The sequence below is a fragment of the Branchiostoma floridae genome, chromosome 8 (genome assembly GCF_000003815.2).
Source record: "Branchiostoma floridae strain S238N-H82 chromosome 8, Bfl_VNyyK, whole genome shotgun sequence".
NCBI classification, from domain to species: domain Eukaryota; kingdom Metazoa; phylum Chordata; class Leptocardii; order Amphioxiformes; family Branchiostomatidae; genus Branchiostoma; species Branchiostoma floridae.
In genome coordinates, this window is record NC_049986.1 from 13,621,390 (window position 1) to 13,646,483 (window position 25,094).

The 25,094-nt window shown below is 40.7% G+C and overlaps 1 protein-coding gene across 1 annotated transcript in view; it reads left to right on the forward strand.

The window, feature by feature from the left end:
- Nucleotides 1-25,094, forward strand: part of LOC118420941 (collagen alpha-3(V) chain-like) — a gene marked incomplete at its 3' end in the record, with an annotated part of 67,673 nt that overhangs the window by 9,067 nt on the left and 33,512 nt on the right. Inside the window, 1 exon segment of the mRNA XM_035828035.1 lies at nucleotides 12,833-13,026. Within this exon segment, the coding sequence (XP_035683928.1) occupies nucleotides 12,927-13,026 (100 nt within the window).

Here is a 25,094-nt window from a genome sequence, read left to right on the forward strand (position 1 = left end):
TATCTATCCCTTCCATCTATCTGGACCATTGATATTGCATTTCTGCGGCCTAGTGCCGACGATCGACTGCAAAACACCACTTACTTTTGCTAACCTCTTAAACTATATATAGCTGTAAGGCGCCTTGTGTCGTCTAGTCTGTTCCAACAGCGATGACGATGAAAGACTACAAACTCCCTCATATATTTATCAACAGTCGGCCCCTTCATAACTGACTGGAGTGTCTGACTTGACCGAGGCCACCGGACTGAGCGAGACTTGGTGACAGGGAGGGTTAGGCCCAACTCTAGACGCCCAAACAGGAATATCCCTCCGCATGTCCTGTTCTGGTAAGACACGGCTTCCATCGTCAGGTACTGGCATGTCACTCTACTGGTGAGTCTAGCCTCTGAGTTGTCAGAACGGTTTTAAAAACAATCTTTGATAGTGAAAGTAAGTTTCCCATCGGGATGTAACGTTATGTCGTCTACATGGAATCTATATCCTATAGTTATACACACAATACTTCAGTTTCGTTTGTCAAGCCTCAAGAGAAGTACGAAGCGCTTGTTGAGCTGATCCAAACGAACATCCAAGGGTAGTATGTCTGTACTCTCCGAGCAGAGGTTAGGGGGGAAACATGACATTTTCCTTGTATGTCGTCTTTTTCTATCCACTGTCCCACCTAGTATGTCTGTGGGTACAAGCTTACATTGGTGTAAGAAGGGTTCGGCAACAGTTACAGATCCAGCTCGCAGTGGTGCAAAATTTGATAAGACACAACAGATGGATGCATGCTAACGTTGACATTTCTTACATAACTTTTGTCTCAGTTTGGTCCTTTGTCGCGCCGGCACTTTTAGACAAGAGCCGGGGGTGGCTCGTAGTGTCGAAGAAAAGGGGTTGTCGTTAATTGAACAGGTGGAAGTCGTTCATCCATACAAAAACACCAAGGGAAGGCATGGACGTCATGCTGTTCTAGGTTCATATTCCAATATACGAACATGCAAGAAATGATACAGTAGGCAGTGTTAGTGTGATGGAACAAAGGAATTACAAAGATGTCTTTTATTGTTGTTTTTTGTCTGGTAATACGGTAACAGTGATTTGCAATGTTATAGTAACTTCCAAAGAAAAAGTGTCATGCTTCGTCTGTGGTTTGACCGCTTTACCTTAGTAACTTGGTAGATATTAAGATAGAAACTGACAGGTGATTTCGTTGCAGCGCCATATCCCTTATAGATGTCCTTGGGTGTTAACTCCACATAAACCTAGACTGACAGGTCTTGATAATAATTCCCCTGTTCCGGCTTAGTGAAATATTAGTTCTTCGCGCTAGCTTATGACCAAAGCTAAGTGAGACGACGTTGATAACGATTATTACGATTCCTACGATGATAAGAGCGATAACAAGTACCCGGTCTTGCGTTAAGAAGCTGTAGGTCATGTTCAAGAACACTGACATTGACCTTGTGAGGACTCCGGTTACCGAGCGTCACCAAGCGTTACAAGGTGATGATCTGGCAAGGGCAAGTGAGGGACAAAGCATCAACGATTAAGCCTGTGTAACATAGCAGGAAAAACCATCGGCCGACGAGTCTGGTATTTTCAGCATAATATGCCCCATGTTTTCTCGATCAACGCGCGATTTTTCACCGAGCCATGTCCAGTATGATGAGGATAGATTTTCAGTTTAAAAATATGATCAAGTGTCGGGCGATTTTTTTTTAAATTCGGTCACCCTCTGCTGATCACTTGAAAATACGGCCGAAGCTCGACTGTTATTGTTATGAAGGTTTCGGCTTTTTTTTCGTGTTAAGGAAATGCAACATTTAAGTCTCTTGATGCATGATGCATATACATGTGAGCATTCCAAGTAGATGCTGACACGATCACATTCTGTGTTTGACTTGACCTTTTGGTCAATCCCATTTCCGGAATTGAAAACTACTTTTTGTTCAAATTATCTCAAGTTAAGTGCATTCGCTAGGATTGAATTCCCGCTCTCCTTTATCGCAATAGCCAGCGTTGAGTAAGCTAGATTATTCGCAGCGCTGTCTCTCTTCTAATTCTTCAACGTCCATATGGATAATGTTCTGTCTTTCGTACCAACTAATCGGTTTCCCCCAAACAAAACATGAACCCGAAGGTTCACCGTGTTATATACATTTCGAGGATCGCGTTTGAACCCTCCTCAATCCTGTATTAATTACACAAACAAATTATACACCATCCCCTGAGCAGACGGGAAGTTTCATGGTCAAGGTCTGGCAGATGTTCACGTTTCTTCTCATGACCGTTATTGGGCCTGTCCAAAAATTTCCTTGTGATGGGGGGGATGAGAAGGTCATGCATTTGGGTTGATATCCGCTCGCAATAATTCAAGTTAATAGTTCTCTGTGATGATGTGGGAGAGACATGTGTTATTTCAGGGATTTGGTTTGTTTTGAACAGCATGTCGTCTGGCAGGCCTATGATGACATAGTAGCAGGTGTCATTCGGTACGGTATACAGAGCCTGCACAGGCGCGCCTCCTACCGACAAAAGAAGCGAAGTCCCGCCCAGGAGCTCTAGACTCCGAGTATCTAACTTTTTATTCTAAGTATTGGTCTGATAGAACGACAGAGCCACGTGTACGGGCAAAGTTAAGTATTATAATCGGCGCTTGACACTTAAAGACCACGGACATTTCTCAATGATTCCAGAAGTCAAAGTTGTTATTGCGACTTGCATAGACTGTTGAAAGTGTCACAACTTTCTGCTGGGTCTTCAATTCGTTGCATCTCCTGCATGCGTCTAGTGTCAGCCAAGGTGAGTGTCAACTGCATGACGTCCACTGATAGGACTAGGCTGATGTTGCGCTTCGAGAACCTAGGGGGGACGACCATTCTTGTTCTGTTGGGCTGGATGTCACGTACCTATAGCTGGTGAATAGTACATGTACTTCCATGGATAGTGGATAAAGATCTAGAGGGTGGAGGTTCGAGCTCCCCTTGGGCATAATGTGAGGGCATGTATTAGTCACGTCAATTCAGGATGGTGGCGTAAAGCCACGGAGCTTCAGGTGTAAGCCTCAGATGTAAAACCTCGGTAGTGAAATAACCCAGCACACTGGATGAGAAGAGTGGGGGTATGGTTGGCTGAAAATACGAGTCATGGTAAAGGAGTTCACTAGCGGAATAAAAACACGCTTCACCTCAGCTGAGGAGGGCTGATTTACCTTACCTATTACAGCGGTGCCATATGGGATTGAGATTGAAGTTGGGAACTTTGGCCTCTGGCGACAACTGTCTGAGTAGCAGTCTCTTCGGTGGCTGTCGACATAAGATCAGTGTCAGAAAAAACAACGTTACATTTTCATTAGTGTACAGTCAATACACAACTTTGATCATATAGGAATAACCGCCATATCAGAGGGTGTGAATCTAGACACCTCTCGATTTGATGATCAGAAGTAGACAACCTAAATAGTAAGATGATGGGAGCCTTCAACAGTTTTTGGGTCTTGCATTGTCACAACCGTCTTTCGCCACACCTTAATGTTATCGGCAATGATGCTAACAGTTGGGGGGGGGGCAATGTCGATGAGGCCATGAGGTCGATTTAAAGGATAAAAGATTACTACACAACCGGCGCACACAAGTGAAGTTAGACATCTCTCTAGACCCGTTTGTACTGTATAGAACAGCCTAAATCATGACTGATGTAATAATGGGAAAACTATCAGTGAAAGTTTCCGTTGCTGCTTTCGTTAAAATTTCACCAGAAAATGTTCAACAAATGCAAGTGCTATAAATAGGAGGGAAGGAGGGAAGTTTAAAGACTTAGATCATCTGTGCTGCAACGAATGAATATTTTGCTATGATCAGCTATGAAAAATATATCGGAGACACAGGCTGAATAACTTATTATCCGATAAGTCTCGAACAGTCAGACCAGATATGACGAAGTTTCGTTAGACACAGAAGATATTCTGAATGTACCTGCAGTATCGAAGATCAGTAGCCTACCGCTTGGGAAGAACAACTCTTAGATTCTGTCTATTATTATCATCATCATCATCATTATTACACCATGTACTTTGGTGAAAGTGCTCTGGCAAATGAATAACGCCCTCTATACATTTTGAAATGTTTGACAAGTTCAACAGTCTGGGCCTGCTGTTGTAATATACCGTATTCAATTACGAACTGATGATGAGGTTGGTCACCTCCTGTACATGTCATCAGACGAATATTCCCAAGACAGAGATTATCACGGTACTTTATCTCAGCTCCGAGCGGGATTCCATCACCGTTATTGCTCTATAAAAGGAAATCGGGTTCCCCAGCCTTGATCCAGACTTACCTACCCCCTACTTTACGCTATCAGAGCCTTCCAGCGTTATTTACATGCTGCAGGAGGAGGTCAGATGTCACTACACATTACCTCACCCGTGACTGCGCGTTCCCCTCCCCCTGTCAACATTGGCCGCATGCTGCCAGTGTGTAACGCTAGCCAAAAACCTTTCCTGAGTGCGACCTGTTGGATAACACTGTAGCGGCTCCGGGACGCATACGAGAGTAACAAGACCTTAAATTCCAAGCAGACGGGAAGTGTGTGGAGGTGCGTTATCAGATGGAGGGGCTGTAGTAAGGTGAGGAGTGATGTTAGAGTGGGGATTCCTGTTGAACGTGGAACCACATGTTCTCCATCGGCCTCAGTTCTGCACTCTACGGTAAGACGTAAGTCTGTATACACTTTGCTGGAGGAACGTTACTGTTTGCCGTCGTCAGTTAAGTTTTACGGAGTTTTCCCCGCCAGTGGTTCCGGAGACAACAGTATCGCCGATACAGGGGGGGCCGGAGGGGTCGCAAGGTATGGCGGGTAATTATTCACGCCTGGCGCCCAGCGGGCTCATTTGAGCTGCCAGCCGCCCCGGGAGGAGGACGTGCCTGGAGCTCCGTAAACAAGCCCAAAATGGCTGCCTCTGGAGGATATCGTGTTCTTCTAGTGCTGTTTTAGGCCACCAACAGCCATTTTCCGGTCAGCTTCGTGTCCCCACAAAACACAAGGTTTGTGTAGACTTTGTTATTAAACAGTGTAATTCATTTGCAATGGTTAACGTTACCCCGATGGAAGAAATACCGTACGCTCCCAAACCAACAATGGTCGGAAGCTACAGAACATATTGCACATGATATGGTGAATCCTACTAGCACTACATTTGTATATGCACCTACTGTTGCTTGTGTGTGGGGCGTAACGATATACTGCAGTTATTTTCGTTGCTATGTGATTGTGCATAAATTTTTCGCTCGGCAGCTAAGGGGGAGGGGGGCGATGTATATATCCCCAGGTCATAGACTCGTGTACAAGTTCGGGCCGAGTTACACGGTGTTGTTCAATTTTGTATCGGCACACAAACATGGAAAGTGCTCACAGACACAGTACAGTTCAAAATTTCGGTAATAATTATAACTACATGTGGTGTAATTTTATGTGACTGTGTCACTTTTGTGGATATCTTGAATATAAATATAAACTTACCTTGAACCCGGCTGCACATGGAATGCCCATTTTCTTTGTTTTATGATCCACAGAATGTACATTACTTCTGCCAGTCCTTGCTTCATCTACAGAGTTATCAGTATCACCACATATGCTGTTGGTGCCTCATGTTGGCTACACAAGGGTAAATGGCATGCATTTGTATTTGTCATTTTTTATTTCTTAAAGCAACCAACACAGAGGTGAACATCAAGACAATTACATTGACTGTATAAATAAGTCTTTCTGAATGACTGAAAACAGATACATGTATGTTACTTGCCAGTACTGCTGGACATGAGCAAACCTATCTAAGCATGTACTTACTTCATACTTGGTGGTATAGCCTTTATTACATTGTAGACAAGTTTGCTGTGTCTGTGTGTGCATGTTACCAAAAACTGCTGAAACAATTTAGGATTTTTCAGTGAAGGGGGATTAATCCACTGTATTTGATGTAATGTTGCACAGCACTCAATCTCTGTATTGAAGATTACCTGTATTTCAATGTTGTTGTCTTGTATTTATGCAGTTATGAGTAGATGGTGTCATTGCTTGAAAATGAAAATGTACAATAGTCTAGATTGTCCATATGTTGTCCTTATGTTCCAATACCCATTCCAAGCACAGTTAGATATCAAATACATGACTGAACGATTGTTCAGTATTGTACTTACCTGTGTGATTTGCCTCAAAGTAAGTTGTGATCATGTGTGTGGTCTATGAACTTTGCTAGATAAGTCAGGTTATTATGTGCATCTTCAAGAATTGTTGTGTAGAGGTTCTAATGGATTTTGGCTGTACAGAATGTAGCTTCAGTTAGACTGTACTGGTAGATTGCATGAGATCATATCTATAGACAAACAAACCAAACAAATATTTTGTACATTGTACATTGTTCACATTCATCGGGTGATACAGGTTTGCCAAAACTCCATTTCTTACAACAGTTCACCATTATGTATTCCTGTATGCCTTGATCACATTGTGAAATAGACAGCAGATTTGTGATGGTAGTATATAGCTTGTAGTGTAGTATCGGCTCACAATGACATGAAGAGTGGATTGTAGACTAGTTTGCACTTCTGTGCAGAATCCTGCGTTACCTTTTTGCAAAGAACCAATTATAACACATCTATGTAAGAAGATGATGGAAAATTTTTCATGAATCTTTAACGTTTAGTTATATTTGTTGATATCGAGTGTTGGACACGTGAAGTTGCAAGAATATGTATTTGAAATACTAACAGTCAGCATATTCTATGTGACAGGCTACAACACTTTTTGTCTTGTGTGATATTCAATGATAATAAAAACTTATATGTAAGAAGAACTTGGAGTTGGAGAAATTCTTTTCAAACGAGAGAATGACTTTGCCTAACCCTAACCCTAAGATTGTGGAAAATAAATTTGTATGTCTTGCATTTGAAATACTGGGAGTCAACATATTATAACTTATGACCACTGTAGATAGTAAAATGCTTTAGTATTGGGAACATTAGACATCTGGGACACAACAGTGAACTGTCATTTTTACACTAGGACACTCATGAAACATAGATTCTTCACAAGTACAAATAGAGTTAAATTTATAACCCAGCATTGTAGAATTTGTCTCAGACATTTCCTAGTGGCATGAAAATATCTGATCCAATCCCTGAGGGTCTGTATTGAAACCTCCACTCTCTGACTCCGACAGTTACTGTACTGCTCGGTTGTTGACATCAAACCTAAGTCAGGAAGAAGAATGATTTTCGGTCAGGTAAAGCACAGGAAAAATTCATGCAAGTGGATAGGATTGATGTAACTTATAATGTAACTACCAAAAATTTATACATGTAGTTGTCCACTCCCATTTACTAGTACTGACTGTCATGTAATGGAAATGTTGCATTCCATCTGGAATGGTTCCATCTGGAACAGAGCCAATGTATTCCCAGAAGTAATAGTCCTTGTTGTTTACAACGTTATCTGATTTTTCACACAAGTTTTCTGGGGAGGAAACGAACGATTACGATAGGTACAATTTTTAGCCCCCCTCCCCATTTAGCAGCGATATAAAATCTTGTATTTTCTGCCGGATTTATTCACAATTATGATGAAACCTAATATCCCCATAATGCCCAGTTTGGTCCCAGTCGGATTTTGGTATTTTTCTGTTACCATAGAATCGAATAATAAGGAAGGAATCCCCGAAAAAAGTCATACATGACAAAATAACACGTTGCTTCGTAACCGGGCCGCCATCTTGGATTTCACGGCGGGCCCCGCAGGGCCCCGCTTGCCTCGCCGAGTTTGACCGCTTCTAGTGGCTTAACTATTGGTGGTTCAATGTGGTTCAATTTGAGTTTTGAGAAGTTTAAGACACGGACTTTACGCTGAGACAAAAATTTTGTAATGAACCACGCTGTAAAATTGAAAACTAGACCCCTGAAAACTACGTAAAATGGGCAAATTCCAAGGGCCCGCTATAAGCATGCAGAGGGTCATACATATTTCGACGTGAAAATTGGCAAGTTAACACGTACCTGGGCACAAGAATCTCTCTCCAACGATGAAGACATATCTCTGCAACAGTTTGGCAGAACTTGGGTCTTTCAAAACAAGACCAATTGTCAGAAAATACACAAAACTGAGGAGTAACAAACAACACCCCTTACGGAGTATTTACAAAGTACCAGCCACATGATTGGATAAGCCCGTCACGGAGGCATCACGTGATACCCCCCCAGCTCCTCCTGCGCCGATAGGTCTGAAGTGAAGTTTCGGAATGTCTCGGTCGATAAGGAAAGCGTGTGTTTGGAAAATTGGCCCCGCGAATTTGGTCCAAGATGTGAAGGTAAGGAGAATGTCTGGCATCTTACGATTTTTCCGGCTTAAGAAAGATGTCTTAAAGTAAATAAAAAAATAAACTGCTTCTTAGCTGTCCTGAGGAGGTAAGTGTATAAAGAATGACCATCCGGTGTACAATGTACAGGGCTAAGCTCGAAGTGAATCAGACAGTCTCGTACTGCAGTAATTCCTGTTGTACCTCAGGCCCCTGCCAGCTTGTTCGCATTTCCGACGAAAGCCGATCTAACATTTGCCTGCCGCCGCTGGGAAATACGGAAGTAGAAAATAGTCGTAACTGTCGATAGTACTGCTGTGATTTTGTACTCAGAGTGATGGGGTATGCGTTCACTAACTAACGTAACATGTATGGCTAGTTTTATTGATTCGAAGTAAACGCGATCTGCCTGGTACAACTACTGTAACAACAGACCTGGACCTGAGATGCAGTAAACCTTTATGGTTGGTCCCTCATCTCTCGTAGATGGTTCTTAGACGTGTTTGGATAGACAGACAGCAACCGCATATGTTCCGTTGTCCCTTCCCTTTTCTTCGAGTTTACTGACTCTCTCCGTCGACGACTCTTTCCCGATTTTAATGTTCCAAAAACTAATTACTCTTCATAGCGACATTAACGTTACATGTGATAGCTCACTTTCATAATTTACTTACCGGTTGTGCTTTGGTGCTCATAATGTTGCTTCGAAACAGATTATGCCGAACGCCTTTAGGATAGAATTCATGTCATTAAATGTTACGTCATTTACAAAAGGTAAACGATAAACGAATAAGTCAAGTGCAACAAGTTGGTGCAAAACGTGCCGTTTCATTTTGGAGGGAATATTTGACTTTCGGATAACTAGTTTTAGTTGTCCGACATGTGCGACTGATCCGGTTGATAATTTTCTATCTGTACAAAACTAAAAACCATACTTTGCACTCCTCGCCCCCGGAAGTACCGTCCAGGGTAAGTAAAAATTGTCCGAGTCCTCTTTACGGGGCTCAAGACACTCAAGCCCCCTGGCCATGCCCTCTCCAGGCGGTATGCTTCATTAGTTTTATCTGAGACTCCGTTAAAAGTTGTGTACACCTTACTAAATCACCCTGACCCTGGTGTCAGCCGCCACATTACAAACCACCGAAGTAGCCAGTTAAGGTGTTTTTATTTGCAAACGACTCCAGCACAAAGGTGTGACCGTCTGATGACCGCTCCGTAATGGACGATGAAAGCTTTTTCTTCGTACCTTCAATGGATGCAATTATTGCTATGCTAGTAAACAATACCAGCTGTTTCATTTCGTCATCAAACGAGTCCTGATAACGCCATCAAGGCCATCATTTTCAAAGATTTTACGGAACAGTGGATTTCTTTTAGGACCTTGACACGAAAAAGAGGAGGGCATGTGGGTGTCAAGACAAGAGTAAGACTGAAAGATTCTGTAGTTTCAAAGGCGAGAACCTGGTTCCGCTTGCGAAAACACGAGGAACGATTCCTGGCAAAGCTGAATTATTCTCGTTCCAAAAGTACTTGACTTTTTGACTGATGAGGTCAGTATTACCGCAACCATAACCGCAGTTCCCTTTGATTGGCACCTTTCACGTTCAGGGTCATGCCAGAGCACAATGTGGCAAAATAAAGTTCCGCCGACCCAACTTGGGGGAGCTCAGGTTTAACCGTCTTGGATTGCAAGGAAAACCTTTTAGTGCACCTTTGTGTGAACTTTACAGAGTTTGATCTTGGTGATAAGAAATATTTAGGTTCGGGAGAAAGTTGCCGTCGGAGGCGCCAAGAGTGCAAGATTTTTACATCTGCTCTTTGCAAGATTAAATCATGCCTGAAAGGGATGGGACGAAGCAAGGACAGGAATTCCAAATAATGAAAATAAAGAAACGGCGTAAAAGACTGACATTCGACCATAAATCGCGTGTCTATTGGTATTGACTTGCACATTGAAAAGATGATCATATATGCGTTGTTAGATAAATATTTATGATCAGTTTTTTTGGTACACATGTAGGCCGTATGAGCTACATTGAAAGGAACTGTTTATCATTTGACAGGATAGAAAGCGGCCCGTCTAAAGTTAACATGTTTAAGATCTGTCGTTTTCAAAGGGTAATATATGCTGTCACTTCTGGGTCACGCTAGGCTAGAATCTCACCACAGCAGATCGTAATGACTTATAGTCGGCTCTAAACAGACTGGCTGGAATCGTAGGAATGTCCAGCCGCTCACTAGAGAAAAGTTTGGTGTCTGTCAAACCATGTTGCCTTGTTAGAACCTGCGCCCATTAGCCTATACTCTGGAGTATAGATTTCGAGACCGCTGTTTTTACGAGGACCCCTAGTCAGTTTTTGTGGTCCAGTTAGAGACCTTGCCTTGGAACATTGTAGATATGCCATGTACACAGACAGACGGAACTTGAGTCACAACAGATGTAAACGTCCTTGGAAGGAAAGGCATTATCGCCGCTGGAGTGATTATAACCCTGTCATTAAGTAGGCGGTCTGCAAAGTCAAATGTACCACTTGAGTGTGGTTTCTGCTTTGGATTACGTTCAACTTCATGTCTGCACCTAAAGTAGTGCAACGTTCGATGTTCGCACGCAAGATTGTGGTATTCTTTCGTTGTGCCACGTCCTGAATTCTGTATGTTGGTTTCAGTTTAGTTTATTTATTTTACCAGCAGTAACACTCAGGTACATAACAACCTGTTTTTCAGGCAATGCTGGGTAAACAAAAATACAATTTAAAACTAAAAGCGCTATTATCTATTAGTTTTATGTCAATGGGGCGAACAAAAGCTTAATTGACCCAACCCCTCCTGTTAGACCTGTTTTAATCTCATCTTCTTCCAGTAGTGCACTTGCACAAGGTCACACTCCCCCAAAGATTCAACTCTGGTCTGGTCTCTGGTCTAGCTCACCCGACGTCTGCGACTCCATCATTGCCTTGAGCTGGGCTGTTTCAACAAAACTCGCTGTTGACCGACTGAGTCCCTGAGATACGCCCTGATGATGTAAAGAAATCTTGACATTGAAAGCAAGGTTATCCTGGTTGAAAGGATAAGCCTTTGAAGACGACGTGTGCCAGATCATGTTGGGCCTTGAGATGTGTGCCAAGGGCCTTGTCATTCCGTCTTGGAACATCCAACTTGTAAACTTCTATGCAGTTCCTTTGGCTGATTCCCAGCTGAAGTGATATCTCCCCATCTCGATGAAGATATCTCTCCGATAAGAATTCTCCGAATCGCTTGGGGGCAAACGGGGCGCGCTTGATCCTAGCTAGTTTTACGTACCAGCTGAGTTTCTGTTTCAACTATCGTAGCAAAGCCAAAGGAATCTAGCGGTACCGTTATATCTCTACGCAATCAGCTATAGTGATACAGTTCCAGAATCTACTCTCCAAGCATGTTGATTTGCAAGATTGTGACCTTCTCCTCATATGCCCCGTTTCCTTTCAACCGGCAGACAGACAGAAAGCAATTAAAAGCGAGCAGGGGCATGTGACAAGTAGGTTACAGTCTTCCCTGACAACCTCTGCTTGGAGAGAACCAGAATAGATGTCAATGTCATAGTCTGTCAATAGCACGGTTGGACCTCTAGGTTAATGGAGGATAACCAGGCGCATGATCTTTGATCCTTGAAACCACCACGGCACTAATTAATTTCGATAAAGCGGAACTTCAATGTATTCTTTTATTGACAGTCTTGTAAAGTTAATACATGTATTTGCAAACAAAGTAGCCTTGTATTGGAGTGGTTGAGAAGGTCAAGTTGAAGGAAAGAAAATGAAAGAAAGTAAAGAACAGTATCGAAGAGATGCTATACTTCATCAAAGCCCATACAAGCAAGCACATACCTACACACACACACACAAGGTGGAGAAAGAAATATACAAGCACCTAGGTAGACACACAGACAGACAGAAACAGACAAACTCACAGACACACACACACACACACACACAGAGACAAACAAACAATCAGACACACAGACGGACACAAAAGCAGTAGACAGACACGAATAAGTGTCAAAATTAGTGCCAACTATGGTATGGCTGAAATATAAAAACTGCCACAACAGCAAGAGAAGCTATGCTACAGCACCCCCATCCAAGAATGGATCGACCCCTACAGACCAACTTTTGGCAACAAGTCAGGACAGAAGGAGGCGCTCGCCAAGTCGTGCAATTGTAGGAAACATGTTGTCCTAGTTACTTATGTCCAAATCGTTTGGCTGCTGTGTCCTGTAGTTTATCAAGAGAACTGTATGTTTGTGCTCTCTGGCTTGTAGTTTCTTCGGAATAAACAGCTGTGATAGGAGGAAATAAGTGCGCGTAAACACCGTCCGGGCCTGTAGATTTACTACGTTTGATGGGCTACAGTTCCGCCTGTTTACCGCAGCATGTGTATTATTCTTGTCAGTTTGTGAACTAACAGATGGCGAAGTCTGGACCGAAGTCTGACCTACAATCGCACTCTGCCTTCCTGCAGGTTTTCCAATAGGATCTACGAGGACCTAGACTCGACATTGACAACAGGAGTGTAGAGGAGTCCGGTTGGAGAGCCCGGTGTCCCGCCCGGCGCCATGGCGCTGTGGGGCCGGCTACTGGCGCTGACAGTCTGTTGGGCGCACAGGATTTTCCTGGCTCACGGCTGCGGAAAGAGCGAGCCCATACAGTATTCAGGTGAGCGCTTTTTCTTTGCAAAGGGACAGGTACACGTTTGTAAACACAGCTGTTAACACTACAAGAATTAAGAGCAGAGGAAGGGGAGCTTAAAGTTTTGTCCAACATTGCGGAGTGAGAAGGTGTCAAATCTGACACCTGTTGCTTTCCTTCTTCTTGCCAATCTTGGCCATGTGTTTTTGTCAGCGCCTTCGGTGAAGTTTATACTAGAGAATTGATTGGTATTTAGAGATTTCGTAGGCTCACTACATTATTGGAAAGAATATCCCCTTTGTAAATAGTGTATAACCCGGTGTCTGACCTTATGTGAACTTCTGTGACAAAGCATTAGGTGACTTCTGCCAATGGGTACAATTTGTGCCACCATAGTAAAACAACAACACACTTTAAAGGACATTGTGGTGAATTTGAACAATAATTGTTAGCGTTATCAATATTTGAGCCATAACATTCTTTCTGAATTATCCTCTAGCTTCCCAAGGCTGTTTTCTTTTCCCATTAAGGGAAAAGAAATTAGGGCGAACAGAGGTTTTCTATTGATAACGTTAAGCCACTAAAAAAACTGATTATGGCAATTTTCAATAGAAAAATACAGAGCCTCTTGTCTTGAATTTCTAATAGAAAAATACAGAAGATCTTAATGACAATGTAAAGCTGAAAGATTGTATAAAATGAATGAAAAGTAAGGAACGTTTCCCATTATAGTGCATGATATACCTTTGCAAATACTGCAGAAAGTAAGTTGCTGTCATTGTGCTCACAAAACTTCTTTTAGACACCAATCAAGCAACTTAGTAGATTGTTTGTTGCTCTTGGCATTGGCACGTGATGTGGTTTTGACGGACTTAAGTTGTGCTTTCATATGTTTCCTGTTCACCAATCACACAGCTAGCTTCATGGCAGGTGTCCAATAATAGCCTTATGTAATATCTACTCCCATATGTGGCAACACACCCCACAAAATGGTTTACCTTCTCAAATTGTTTGTCCCTATGCTCCCCGACACAATCCTGGCATTTAAGTCCCTAAAAGCTTTTTCAAGTTCTTCTAAATGCATCTATTGAAGTTCTGAAACAGGCCTTTTATGTCTAATGATTGCAGAAAGTCAGGCATATCATCTCCAATCATCTGGGTACCAAACTAATTGGGTAACCCTCTTAAGGGATTTCTCCAACTTTTCTCTGGGTAATTATAAGTTCAGTTCTCTGAAAACTTGACTCCAGTCCAGAGTCAAACATAAGCAGAAATAATTGAGTTTAAAAAAGATAACAGAGGGCGAATCTTGATAAAGCTGACTTCTTAGATGCTGTGTGATAACCCTGTTAGCTAATGCAGTTTAGAGGTAAGACAGTCATGTTTATGAAAGCTTTACCAAGTAACTATTTTTGCCAATGCTTTAAGTCTTATTTTGCAAAAGTCAGCAACATTGGGGTGTAACCAAGATTGAGCAATTTTCTAAATTGTGAACTGTGTGGCTGATAATAAAAGCAACAACAACAACAAATAGTGATAAATGGCATATCATGAGAATATAAATGCCTTCCTTTATTCCTCTTACAAAGTATAGTCCAGTTCAGTGTCTGACATTTTGATGTTGTTCAGGGAAACTTGACCTAGACTAAGTGATTGAATGGTTACATCTTGAGCATGGCAATTGTCACCATACTCAGGGAAACTGGCCTTCTAACTTTAGAAACTAATAACTGCTGGCATTTCAAACATTTCAAGGACAAGCTTGGGAAGCAGACAGGGGACCTAGATGCATTCTTTGGATTGGCCTTTCAGAATAGCAGTTTTTACTTGTTAAAAAAATACCTATCAATTTTGTAATATTGTCTGCAGTATGTTGATAAAACAACTGTATAAAATTTAGAGCTTTGCATACTTAGTCTAGTAATTTACTTGTTGGTAACATAATCCTGATCATGGCTGACACCTGTGAATGATGGCCTATATTCTCTGACACCTTCTTATCATAGATCAGAGACAAGTGACTCCCTCCTGTTGTTCTAGTGAAAGGGAGACTGATCAGAAAGTAGGACACATTTGTAAAGAATTTACTGCTGTCAAGTGCACCACTACTGGGTTTTGTAAAGTGTGCAACAGATTGTGAAATACGTCATTCACATGTGTAGCTCCTGAGCTTTCCCAGCACACCTATGTAACCTGTTACCTGTACTAGTTATTCAAGGAGAAAGAAAGGACCAAAGCACAAGTAGAAGAAGATATGACAATGGGTTTTCCACAGTGATAGCTCTTTTGATTAAGAGAAATGACTTAGGTGCAGTCAGAGTTCAAAATACTCATCACCAAAGTACAGAATGAGGGTAAGGTATCAACGAATAGCAGCTATATGACTGGCAAGGTCTACACCTCCACACATGGTTTGAGATAGCATTGAAGTATAACCTGTGTCATTTCACACCTAGCATTTTTCACAGCTGATTTGAATCAACTTCCTTAAACCCAGGTCAGGTAGAATCCTGCGTGACCATGAAAAATCTTGCTAGACCTTTAGTAGATCGACGGGAAGCATGCAAGGTTAACACTTTGCCTTTGTAAAGTATGTCTGTCTCTATTAGCCATATAGAGCAGACCAGTGGGTCATGGATGTGTTTGATCGTTGTCGTTAGATATTTGGCAAATGTAATGCCGCTGTATGAGAGATTCTGAGCTTGCATCTACTTTTCAACAATGACGAAAAATTCCCAATTGCACTTCATGTGTATTTCATAAAGGTGAAAATGCAGTTGTTTTTTTCTTGGTGCGTCTAAATCAGTTGTTTCATTTACTTGGTATATAATTTCCGTTGTATAGAGTATAGAAAGAAAGTTTGAATCTTGTGTTATAGCACCTGCAACTAATCTAGTGCCTAATCCCTAAATAGAATCATCTGATGTCTTCTTTGAGTTTGCTTCAGAAAATGAGATGAGTGACACAGGAAGAGGATCCCTGTAGAGGATGAGGACAGACTTCCATGCTGGGCCATCCATCAAACTGTCAATGTGGCAGGAGCTCTTTTTTTCCTTGATGGTCCAGGATGGTTTGCTCCCAAAATAGCAAGAATCCCAGAATCAGTCACCACTATGCAAATGTCCACTAGACAATGTGATGATGAGTAGGCACTAGGGAAGCTGATGCTCCAAGACACTGGTGATGGCTCGTTAACAACTGAGTTGATGGAGTAGTTCAGAGCTGATGAGTGTATTTATGTTTCAGGGCTTTCTTTGCTGATAACTAGAGTTCCACAACCCCATACCTTTGCCAAATGATTTTTACCTTTACAACTGATGTATTATTCCATTGCAGTACCATGACATGCCTCTAGGGGGCCCAAATCTAATTATTTCCAGGTATCATCAAGACCTACCCACACACCAAATATCAATACAACAATATGCTGTATATTGTAGACAGTAGTATTTGATGTACTATATGTTAATCTGCCCCGGTGCATTCACAGTCAAAGTACATTGTACAACTGTAGGTACACAGCTCGAATTTTAGGTGCACTTAAGTGCAGATTCATCCAGTATCTCAAGCCCTGTCATGACAAAGTGATAGTACCATAACTGCAGCAACTGAGTTGCTACAGTATCACCTAAGCCAAATTGTGTTAGGTAAACATTTTTCAGTGTATCATACCATGAACTAAACCTAGAAGAAACTTCACCTAAAAAGTAACTTAGATGGAAGGCACTGTCAAAGTTTGAGTCACTGGAAGTGAGAGATTCTCCCCAAGTTGTCTTCCTGCCAGGTCTGCACAGTTCACTGTCTCCACATTTGTTGTCCTTGACAAAGAGGATGTCAGGTCCTCTTTGTGGTGGTTCCTGATGGTTACTTTTGGTCTCTTGAAACCTCCTAGGATTACAATGTTGTCAACACTTAGCAGTAAGTGGGTCATCCTGTCCATGTTACCCTGGAATAACCAACATTGCTTCATCTGGGATAAGTGCCAGGAGGCTGAAGTCTTATGAAAATAACTGGGGCAGCCAGTCTTTGCTTACAAAGGAAAAGTGTGAGTCACATTTCACCAGCAGTTTCTTTCGATGCAGAAGAAAGTAGAGATAAGGGTTGTCACCAAGTGCACCCTTGTACATGCCAAAAGGGCAGAGGTAGCATGCAGTGATGTGTTTGGTAAGGTCTTTTCTGAGGTACAAGGTTTAAGGGGATGGTTCATATTCTGACCTACTGGTCACCAGAGTTCAGAATCATGAAATGTAGGCTACTGGTCGTTGTTTGTTTGTCTGTTCCACAAAACCTGTAAATCACCGTTATGCGTAACACACCAGTAAGTACTAGCTGCATCAGACCAAACTGATGGGTCTGACAGGTCTGATTCACTCACATTGGGAAGGCTGGTTCAAGGATCCCTACTCTTTTTGATAAGTTCTTTGATGGGTTCTTTAACATGCTCGAGGTGTGACTTAATCCTAAAACATGGAACCTTCTGCTTTACATCGAAGAGGAAATCCCTAACCAGAGTAGATACTCAAATTCACCTGAGTAGTGTGAGGAAGCAGGTGTTGATTGCAATTCTGAACGGCATAACAGTGAAACCTGCCAGGGATTCAAACCCAGAAGCATTTAATTCCAAGTGAACTACCCTAGCAACAAGTTTCATACTAAGGGATTCAGAACTTAGAAGAACTACACAGTTTGGAGCAGTTCAGATGACTGTTTTTAGATGTTTTGGCTTCTATTTCATGGTAGGAACACAATGTAATTCTTGTGCCACTTTGTTGCCTAGTTTTTCATCAAGGTATAGAGTCATTCTGGCCATTTGCTCCTATTGGTAGAGTACAAAGACTTACAAGCTCATCAGTTATCCACAAAGAAAAAAAAGAACTATTTTGATAGACTCGCATAACTTTGTTCCTAAAACGATATGTACAACTATTTGAATACAATTACATATAATAAGGATTTTCTCTGTATTTGAGATCTGCAGAACTACTAAGCCTGAAAAAATCCAGAAACCTCCCAGAAAGTGACTGGCAGCTCTCCTCCTGTGGCAGAAGCGATGATCTCTTAACCCAAGCAGTGGGGTAATCTGTTTGATTCACTGCTACAATCTGTTCTTATCAGACTTTATACAAAACAGGAAACTATTTCACCACCAGTACTGCAGGATGGTGCCAAGGGTTGACGACAGTGGTTCATCTGTCCAAGTCACTGCTATTAAAGGCTCTTCTGTCAGTCTTCTGTTGACATTCACAAGTAGTCATGGGTCGAAAGTTTCTAAGTGACTGTTCAAAAGTCACCAGACGAGTGATTATGTATTTGTTATCAGGCACAAACTTCAGCATCAAATAATACGAACATGCTACATCCTCAAGGAACTTGTGGTATAGAGGTTGTACTTAAGAAAATCCATTTTTATAGTTCATGTAGGTCTGTTTGAAGGATGCTGTCAAAATCCAGGGATAAATTATGATTTTGATAATAGTGCATGGTGATTGTGCATGGTGATCGTTGAAAAGATCACAGGGTTTGATCATCATTGAGCAGTTTTAGGAACGTTAAATGAAGTACCATCAGTACCTGTCTTGGTGTAGAACAGACTGGGACAGGCCTTTGACCACTGTAAATTAGTCTGTATAAGGTCCACTTCCCAAAGAGGTATTTCCTCCAATTTGTGACTGCTGGCTACAGCCACAGCTCTGTGACTAGTGTTTGAAGTAGTCCAAGTGCTGGGATGTAAATCAAAGTGTGGAACTGCAGGTTTTTGCCAGACTTGTACTCTTGTGGGGAATAAAAAATCTTTCAAACTGCATTCTTCTTGTCTGGGAATCTGGGCTAGGAGTTGAAAGTAAATGAGCAAAGTAGACACTAGTACATGAGCTAGCCTACTTATAAATCTGAAGATCATTTTCTGTATCCTCAAACTTGTATCTGAATAGTTTTATTTGTCTATTTTCAATTTTTATGCACCAGACTCTAGAGCAGCTATTTTAGAACATTGCACATGACATGGTCAAACTAAAGGTTGTCACCCAGGGTCAACTAAGACATTTTCTCATAATCAGTTCCAGAAAATTCCCATCTCTTAAGACAACAAACAGGGCCTATCACCAGCCAATTGTGACCACTGTGAGATAACCTGAGTACTGTGGCATCCTTTAATGGACAAGGATGATCCGATTATTAAGCTTATAACTAAATGCAACTAGCTAATGGTTGGTTACTATGGAGAACTTTCAATTAGAACAACCACATTATTAGTCGTGTTTGGGTGCTTGTCCGGGAAATGTCTGTACTTAAGAGCAAATGCCTGTAAGGATCAAACAATGGTGGCAAAGGTCAAAAAATCGATTTGGCTCATATTTTGCACAGTGATAGTACTTGGTCCACAACCCCTCAAAATAGCTTTCTTTTAGATCAAAACTCCTTGTTGCCATGGTAACGGGCCAACAAAGTTTTCTGGCCATTTTCCCCAATTTCCGCATCTCAAAAACACGGAAATCGGCATACTTTACGGCATTGTCACTCAAACACCTTTTATTGTATCATCAAAACAAAACTCGATCTGAATAGACCAACATTTTGGCTTTTTAGAAATTGTTGTGAAATTTCCAACGAGATAAAATTGAGTCCTTGGGCAGCATCAAAACAATACAATGTTTCAAGCTTCAAAATAACGTAATTTTTGACCCAACTTTGTAACGCCATAAGTGCCGAGCTGGTAATTTTTTTGACTTGAAATTTGTACCCTGTATAGATGATTGATATATCTATCAAATGCATTGTTGCAAAGTTTGGGGTCTTGTTTGGTTGTCACGTGGTCGTCCTCAAAAGTAGGCCAGTTTTTGCGTTTGACGAAAATTGTGAATTTTAGCCATGTTCAAAGTACTACATGTGACAAAATAAAACAGAATTCTAACTCAACTTCTTGTCAAAGAGAGATCTATGTATTGTCTATTTAATAAATGCATGAAGAGTTTTAGATCGTGACGTTCAGTCACGTGGTTGTCCCTGGAAGTAGGCCACTTTTTTGCGTTTGGCAAAATTTTGAGTTTTAGCCATGTTCAAAGGGTTTTCTGTGACAAAGTGAATTTGAATTCTGATTCAACTTCTTGTCAAAGGAAAACCTAGGTATTGCCTATGTAATAAATGATTTCAGAATTTTGAGTCATAAAATGTAGTCCCGTGGTTGTCCCTGATAGTAGGTCACTTTTTTGCATTTGGCGAAAATTGTGAATTTTAGCCATGTTCAAAGTGTTTTCTGTGACAAATTGAATTCAAATTCTGATTCAACCTCTTTTCAAAGAGAGACCTAGGTATTACCTATCTAATAAATGATTGCAGAGTTTTGAGTCATAAAAGGCAGTCACGTGGTTGTCCCTGAAAGTAGGTCAATTTTTGCATTTGGCAAAAATTGTGAATTCTAGCCATTTTCAAAGTACTCTACATGACAAAGCAAATTAGAATACTGATTCAACTTCTCGTCAAAGAATGATCTATGTATCGCCTAACTAATAAAGGCTTGAAGAGTTTCAAGTAGTGGTTTTTAGTCACATAGTTGTCCCTGAAAGTAGGCCATATCTAGATCTATCAAATGAATTCTAGTGAGCGTCCTTTAGATACGCATTACAGAACTTAGCTGAAACAATAGTTCATATTATGTATTGCATATCACTACTTTAAAAGACACAGGCCATGCAACACTAATCTTTGATCAAACACTGTATTCAATTCAGTATCAGTCATTGTAGTGCCAATCCAATACTCATTGACATCGTCAAACGTTTGAACTTTGCACATTGTAAAATGTTATCAAAAACAAACTTTCCAAAAGTCATCTTTTCTTCTAACAGCATTTCTCTAAACCGGAAAAAGAACACTTCAAGTACAGTTTATAACATTTCAGATCTTTCAAAACCAAATAAATAATATATACTAGAGTTCCACGACCCCATACATTCGCCAAATAATTCTACCCTTTACAACTACTGTATTAATTGTTTTGGTCATTAATTATGCAAATAAGATTTTCATTTGCATAGATTCTATTATCTCCTGCACCGAATAACAGATGTAAACAATCTATGTTAAAAAGATTTTCATCGTATTTTGTAATAATTTATGCAAGTAAGGACCTCATTTGCATAACTAATGTTCAACAATAATGTTCACCTGTACATAACTTCCAAATGCTACCAGTAAGAAGTTCCCGTCATTAACCACAATGGCATCGGAGCATTTTCTAATCAATTATGCAAATTAGGTCTTTATCTTGCATGATATATATCGATCAATATTCTTCCCTATCTCAGTTACATTTGCCACTTTCTAATGGTCCTATAATGAAACTGGGCGTGTTTAATTGTTTTCCTAATTATTTATGCAAATTAGATTCCGATTTGTATAGTAAATACGTATTTATATGAAGCATCTCTTAAGCTATCTACATACCAAAAATCATGACAATCCGTCAACCCCTTCTTGAGTTATTCTCTTTCAAAGCTTGAGTTATTCTTTTTCAAAGTCTTACAGTAAACCTGTCCTGCAGTTTCAAAACAAGCCGCTAGGAGGCATAAACCTACACCACTTACTCTCGGCATCAAGACCTTTCTACCACTAAAAAATCATAGCCGCAGCATGTTCAGAACTCGACATACTAAACCCGGAAATTCCTTTGCAGTACCTTAACAGGCCGCTAGGTGGCCCAAAATCTATTCGTTTCCAAGTCTCATACCCACAAACCGAATATCAATACAATCCATTTAGGCGTTCTTGAGTTATTCTGGTCTTCTGCAAACATACATACAAACGCTACCCAAAACATAACCTTTTTGGCGAAGGTAAAAACGTTATCTTTAATTCCAGGGGTAAAACATAAACATCTGAAAATGGGGACAACCAACGCCAACCAACCAATGAGGACAACCAACGCCAAGGTCCGAACCTCTACAATTAATTGTCTGACAGCCAATACCTACAGCTACATTTGACAAAACGTTTAATCATAATTCTATTCCACTTTGCTAAGTATTGTACTTTGGATGCAGCTAAAGTTTACAATTTTCATCTAAAGTGACCTACTTTCAGGGACACTGTCACAGCCACGTGATTAAATGTCACAATCTGATACTCTACAAACATTTATTATATAGGGGTTGTCTACATTTACCTTTGATAAGAAGTTGAGTTAGACTTCTTTTTACACGTACTTTGAATATGGCTAAAATTCACAATTTTCGCCAAATGCAAAAAATGACCTGCTTTCAGGGACAACCACTGGACTACATTTTATGACTTAAGGCCATACCAATTTAATTTGTTGGTTCTCGGATTTTTTCAGAAAAAAGTTGGAGCGACAGGGCGAAAAAAAAAAAAAAAAAAAAAAACCTGCAACAAGTCTGGATTCAGGTCCAGAGTTTCAGGTTGGTAATTCCAGACCTGAAACCATGGTATATGTGTGGCAGAATACTTATCCAGTTACAATTACATGAAAAATTTGCATGTAAGCATACATTTTATATTTAATTTCAACAATACAAATGCAAAATAATGTGCAGTATTACAGAAGTACACACAGTAATAAAGCTTAACAGTTGTAATAAATCATCATAGTAAATCATTAACAACATTAAAAAACTTTTAAAAAGGTTGAAAAACTTTTTCAGCATAGTATAATGTCTAATGTACATGTATGTTAGCAACAAGAAAATGACTTCATTTCACCCAAAAAATAAGAGTGCCTGAAACATCTGATTCATTGTTCTCTTTGTGAAAGCTGCAGTTTAAGCAAAAAACGCTAGAGGCGTGCTCATTTGCATGAAATTGCATCTCATTTACATACTTGTGACTGGCTACATGGCGGCCATTTTGGTTTGCTGAATCGTCATTTTTCAGCACAAATTTCACGATCTATTGGTGGTTTTCGATGATTTACAACACAAAGGAAAACATAAGCAGGTGATAGTTGTTTTTGCATGTCCAGTACTTGTTTCAGAAGTTTTGTTTAACTGAGCCGAAGTTTGTCAAGCAACTTGTAGGTACCAGGTAACGGTTACGGTCGCATTTGTCTCGTCACGAAAATGCAAATGAGCAAACGCCCGATTTCACGACCACGAAATTGGAATATGACCTGATGTTGCGACGTTGCACGTGAGTTGCCCAATCCCGGCACGCGAGGAAGCCCAGGACAGCAATCGTGCCCCACGACGTATGTCTATGATTCTCAAACTGACAACATACAATTGACGAATCGCTGCCGAAAAAATGATGCCCCACGACGCATGTCTATGATTCTCAAACTGACAACATACAATTGACGAATTGCTGGGAAAAATGATGCCCCACGACGTATAAACGTTATGTCTATGATTCTCAAACTGACAACATACAATAATTGACGAATTGCTGGGAAAAATGATGCCCCACGACGTATGTCTATGATTCTCAAACTGACAACATACAATTGACGCATCTGACAGTGCTACCGTAATGATGTGAATATGTGACATATGACAATGCGAAGAACTAATTTTGTCATCTGCCCTACTATGATTTTAAATCTAGTAACATCTGACAATGGTCCTTACAACCGGTGTCAGTTTTTTTTATCTAAGATCTGACATTGGCCCTTACACCATGTCAGGTTTTCAATCTAACATCTGACATTTGTCCTTACGCCATGTCAGATTTTTAATCTAACACCTGACATTTTTCATATTATTGTCAGATTTCCTGTCTGACATCTGACAATCATCCTCCCAATGTAAGATTTCTAGTCTAACATCTGACACTTTTTGTAGCACTGTCAGATTTTTTAATCAAACATCAAACATTCGTCTTCAAACAGTCAGATTATTTCAATCTAAAATCTGATTTAAAAATCTGACATGGCGCAAGGACCAATGTCAGATGTTAGATTAAAAACCTGACTTGGTGTAAGGACCAATGTCAGATGTTAGATTAAAAACCTGACTTGTTGTAATATTTTAGGTCATCATAGTAGGGCAGATGACAGAAGTTCTTCGCATTGTCATATGTCACATATTCACATCATTACGGTAGCACTGTCAGATGTGAAATCAGATATGACAGAACTGATGTATGTTGTCAGTTTGAGAATCATAGACATACGTCGTGGGGCATCATTTTTCCCAGCAATTCGTCAATTGTATGTTGTCAGTTTGAGAATCATAGACATACGTCGTGGGGCATCATTTTTCCCAGCAATTCGTCAATTGTATGTTGTCAGTTTGAGAATCATAGACATACGTCGTGGGGCATCATTTTCCCCAGCAATTCGTCAATTGTATGTTGTCAGTTTGAGAATCATAGACATACGTCGTGGGGCATCATTTTTCACAGCGATTCGTCAATTGTATGTTGTCAGTTTGAGAATCATAGACATACGTCGTGGGGCATCATTTTTCCCAGCAATTCGTCAATTGTATGTTGTCAGTTTGAGAATCATAGACATACATCGTGGGGCATCATTTTTCCCAGCGATTCGTCAACTGTATGTTGTCAGTTTGAGAATCATAGACATACGTCGTGGGGCATCATTTTTCCCAGCAATTCGTCAATTGTATGTTGTCAGTTTGAGAATTATAGACATACGCCGTGGGGCATCATTTTTCCCAGCGATTCGTCAATTATTGCATGTTGTCAGTTTGGGAATCATAGACATAACGTTAAATATACGTCGTGGGGCATCATTTTTCCCAGCGATTCGTCAATTGTATGTTGTCAGTTTGAGAATCATAGACATACGTCGTGGGTCACGATCGCTGTCCTGGGCTTCCTCGCGTGCCGGGATTGGGCAACTCACGTGCAACGTCGCAACGTCAGGTCATATTCCAATTTCGTGGTCGTGAAATCGGGCGTTTGCTCATTTGCATTTTCGTGACGAGACAAATGCGACCGCAACCCAGGTAACGGGGCCATGTAACTCTCACGAACATGCAAATGAGTTCTCATGAACATGCAAATAACCTCATGGATTTTTTTTTTTTGAAATTGGGAAAAATAGAAGCGGCGATTCCGAGAACCAACAAATTAAATTGGTATGGCCTAAAATTCTGAAATCATTTATTACATAGGCAATACCT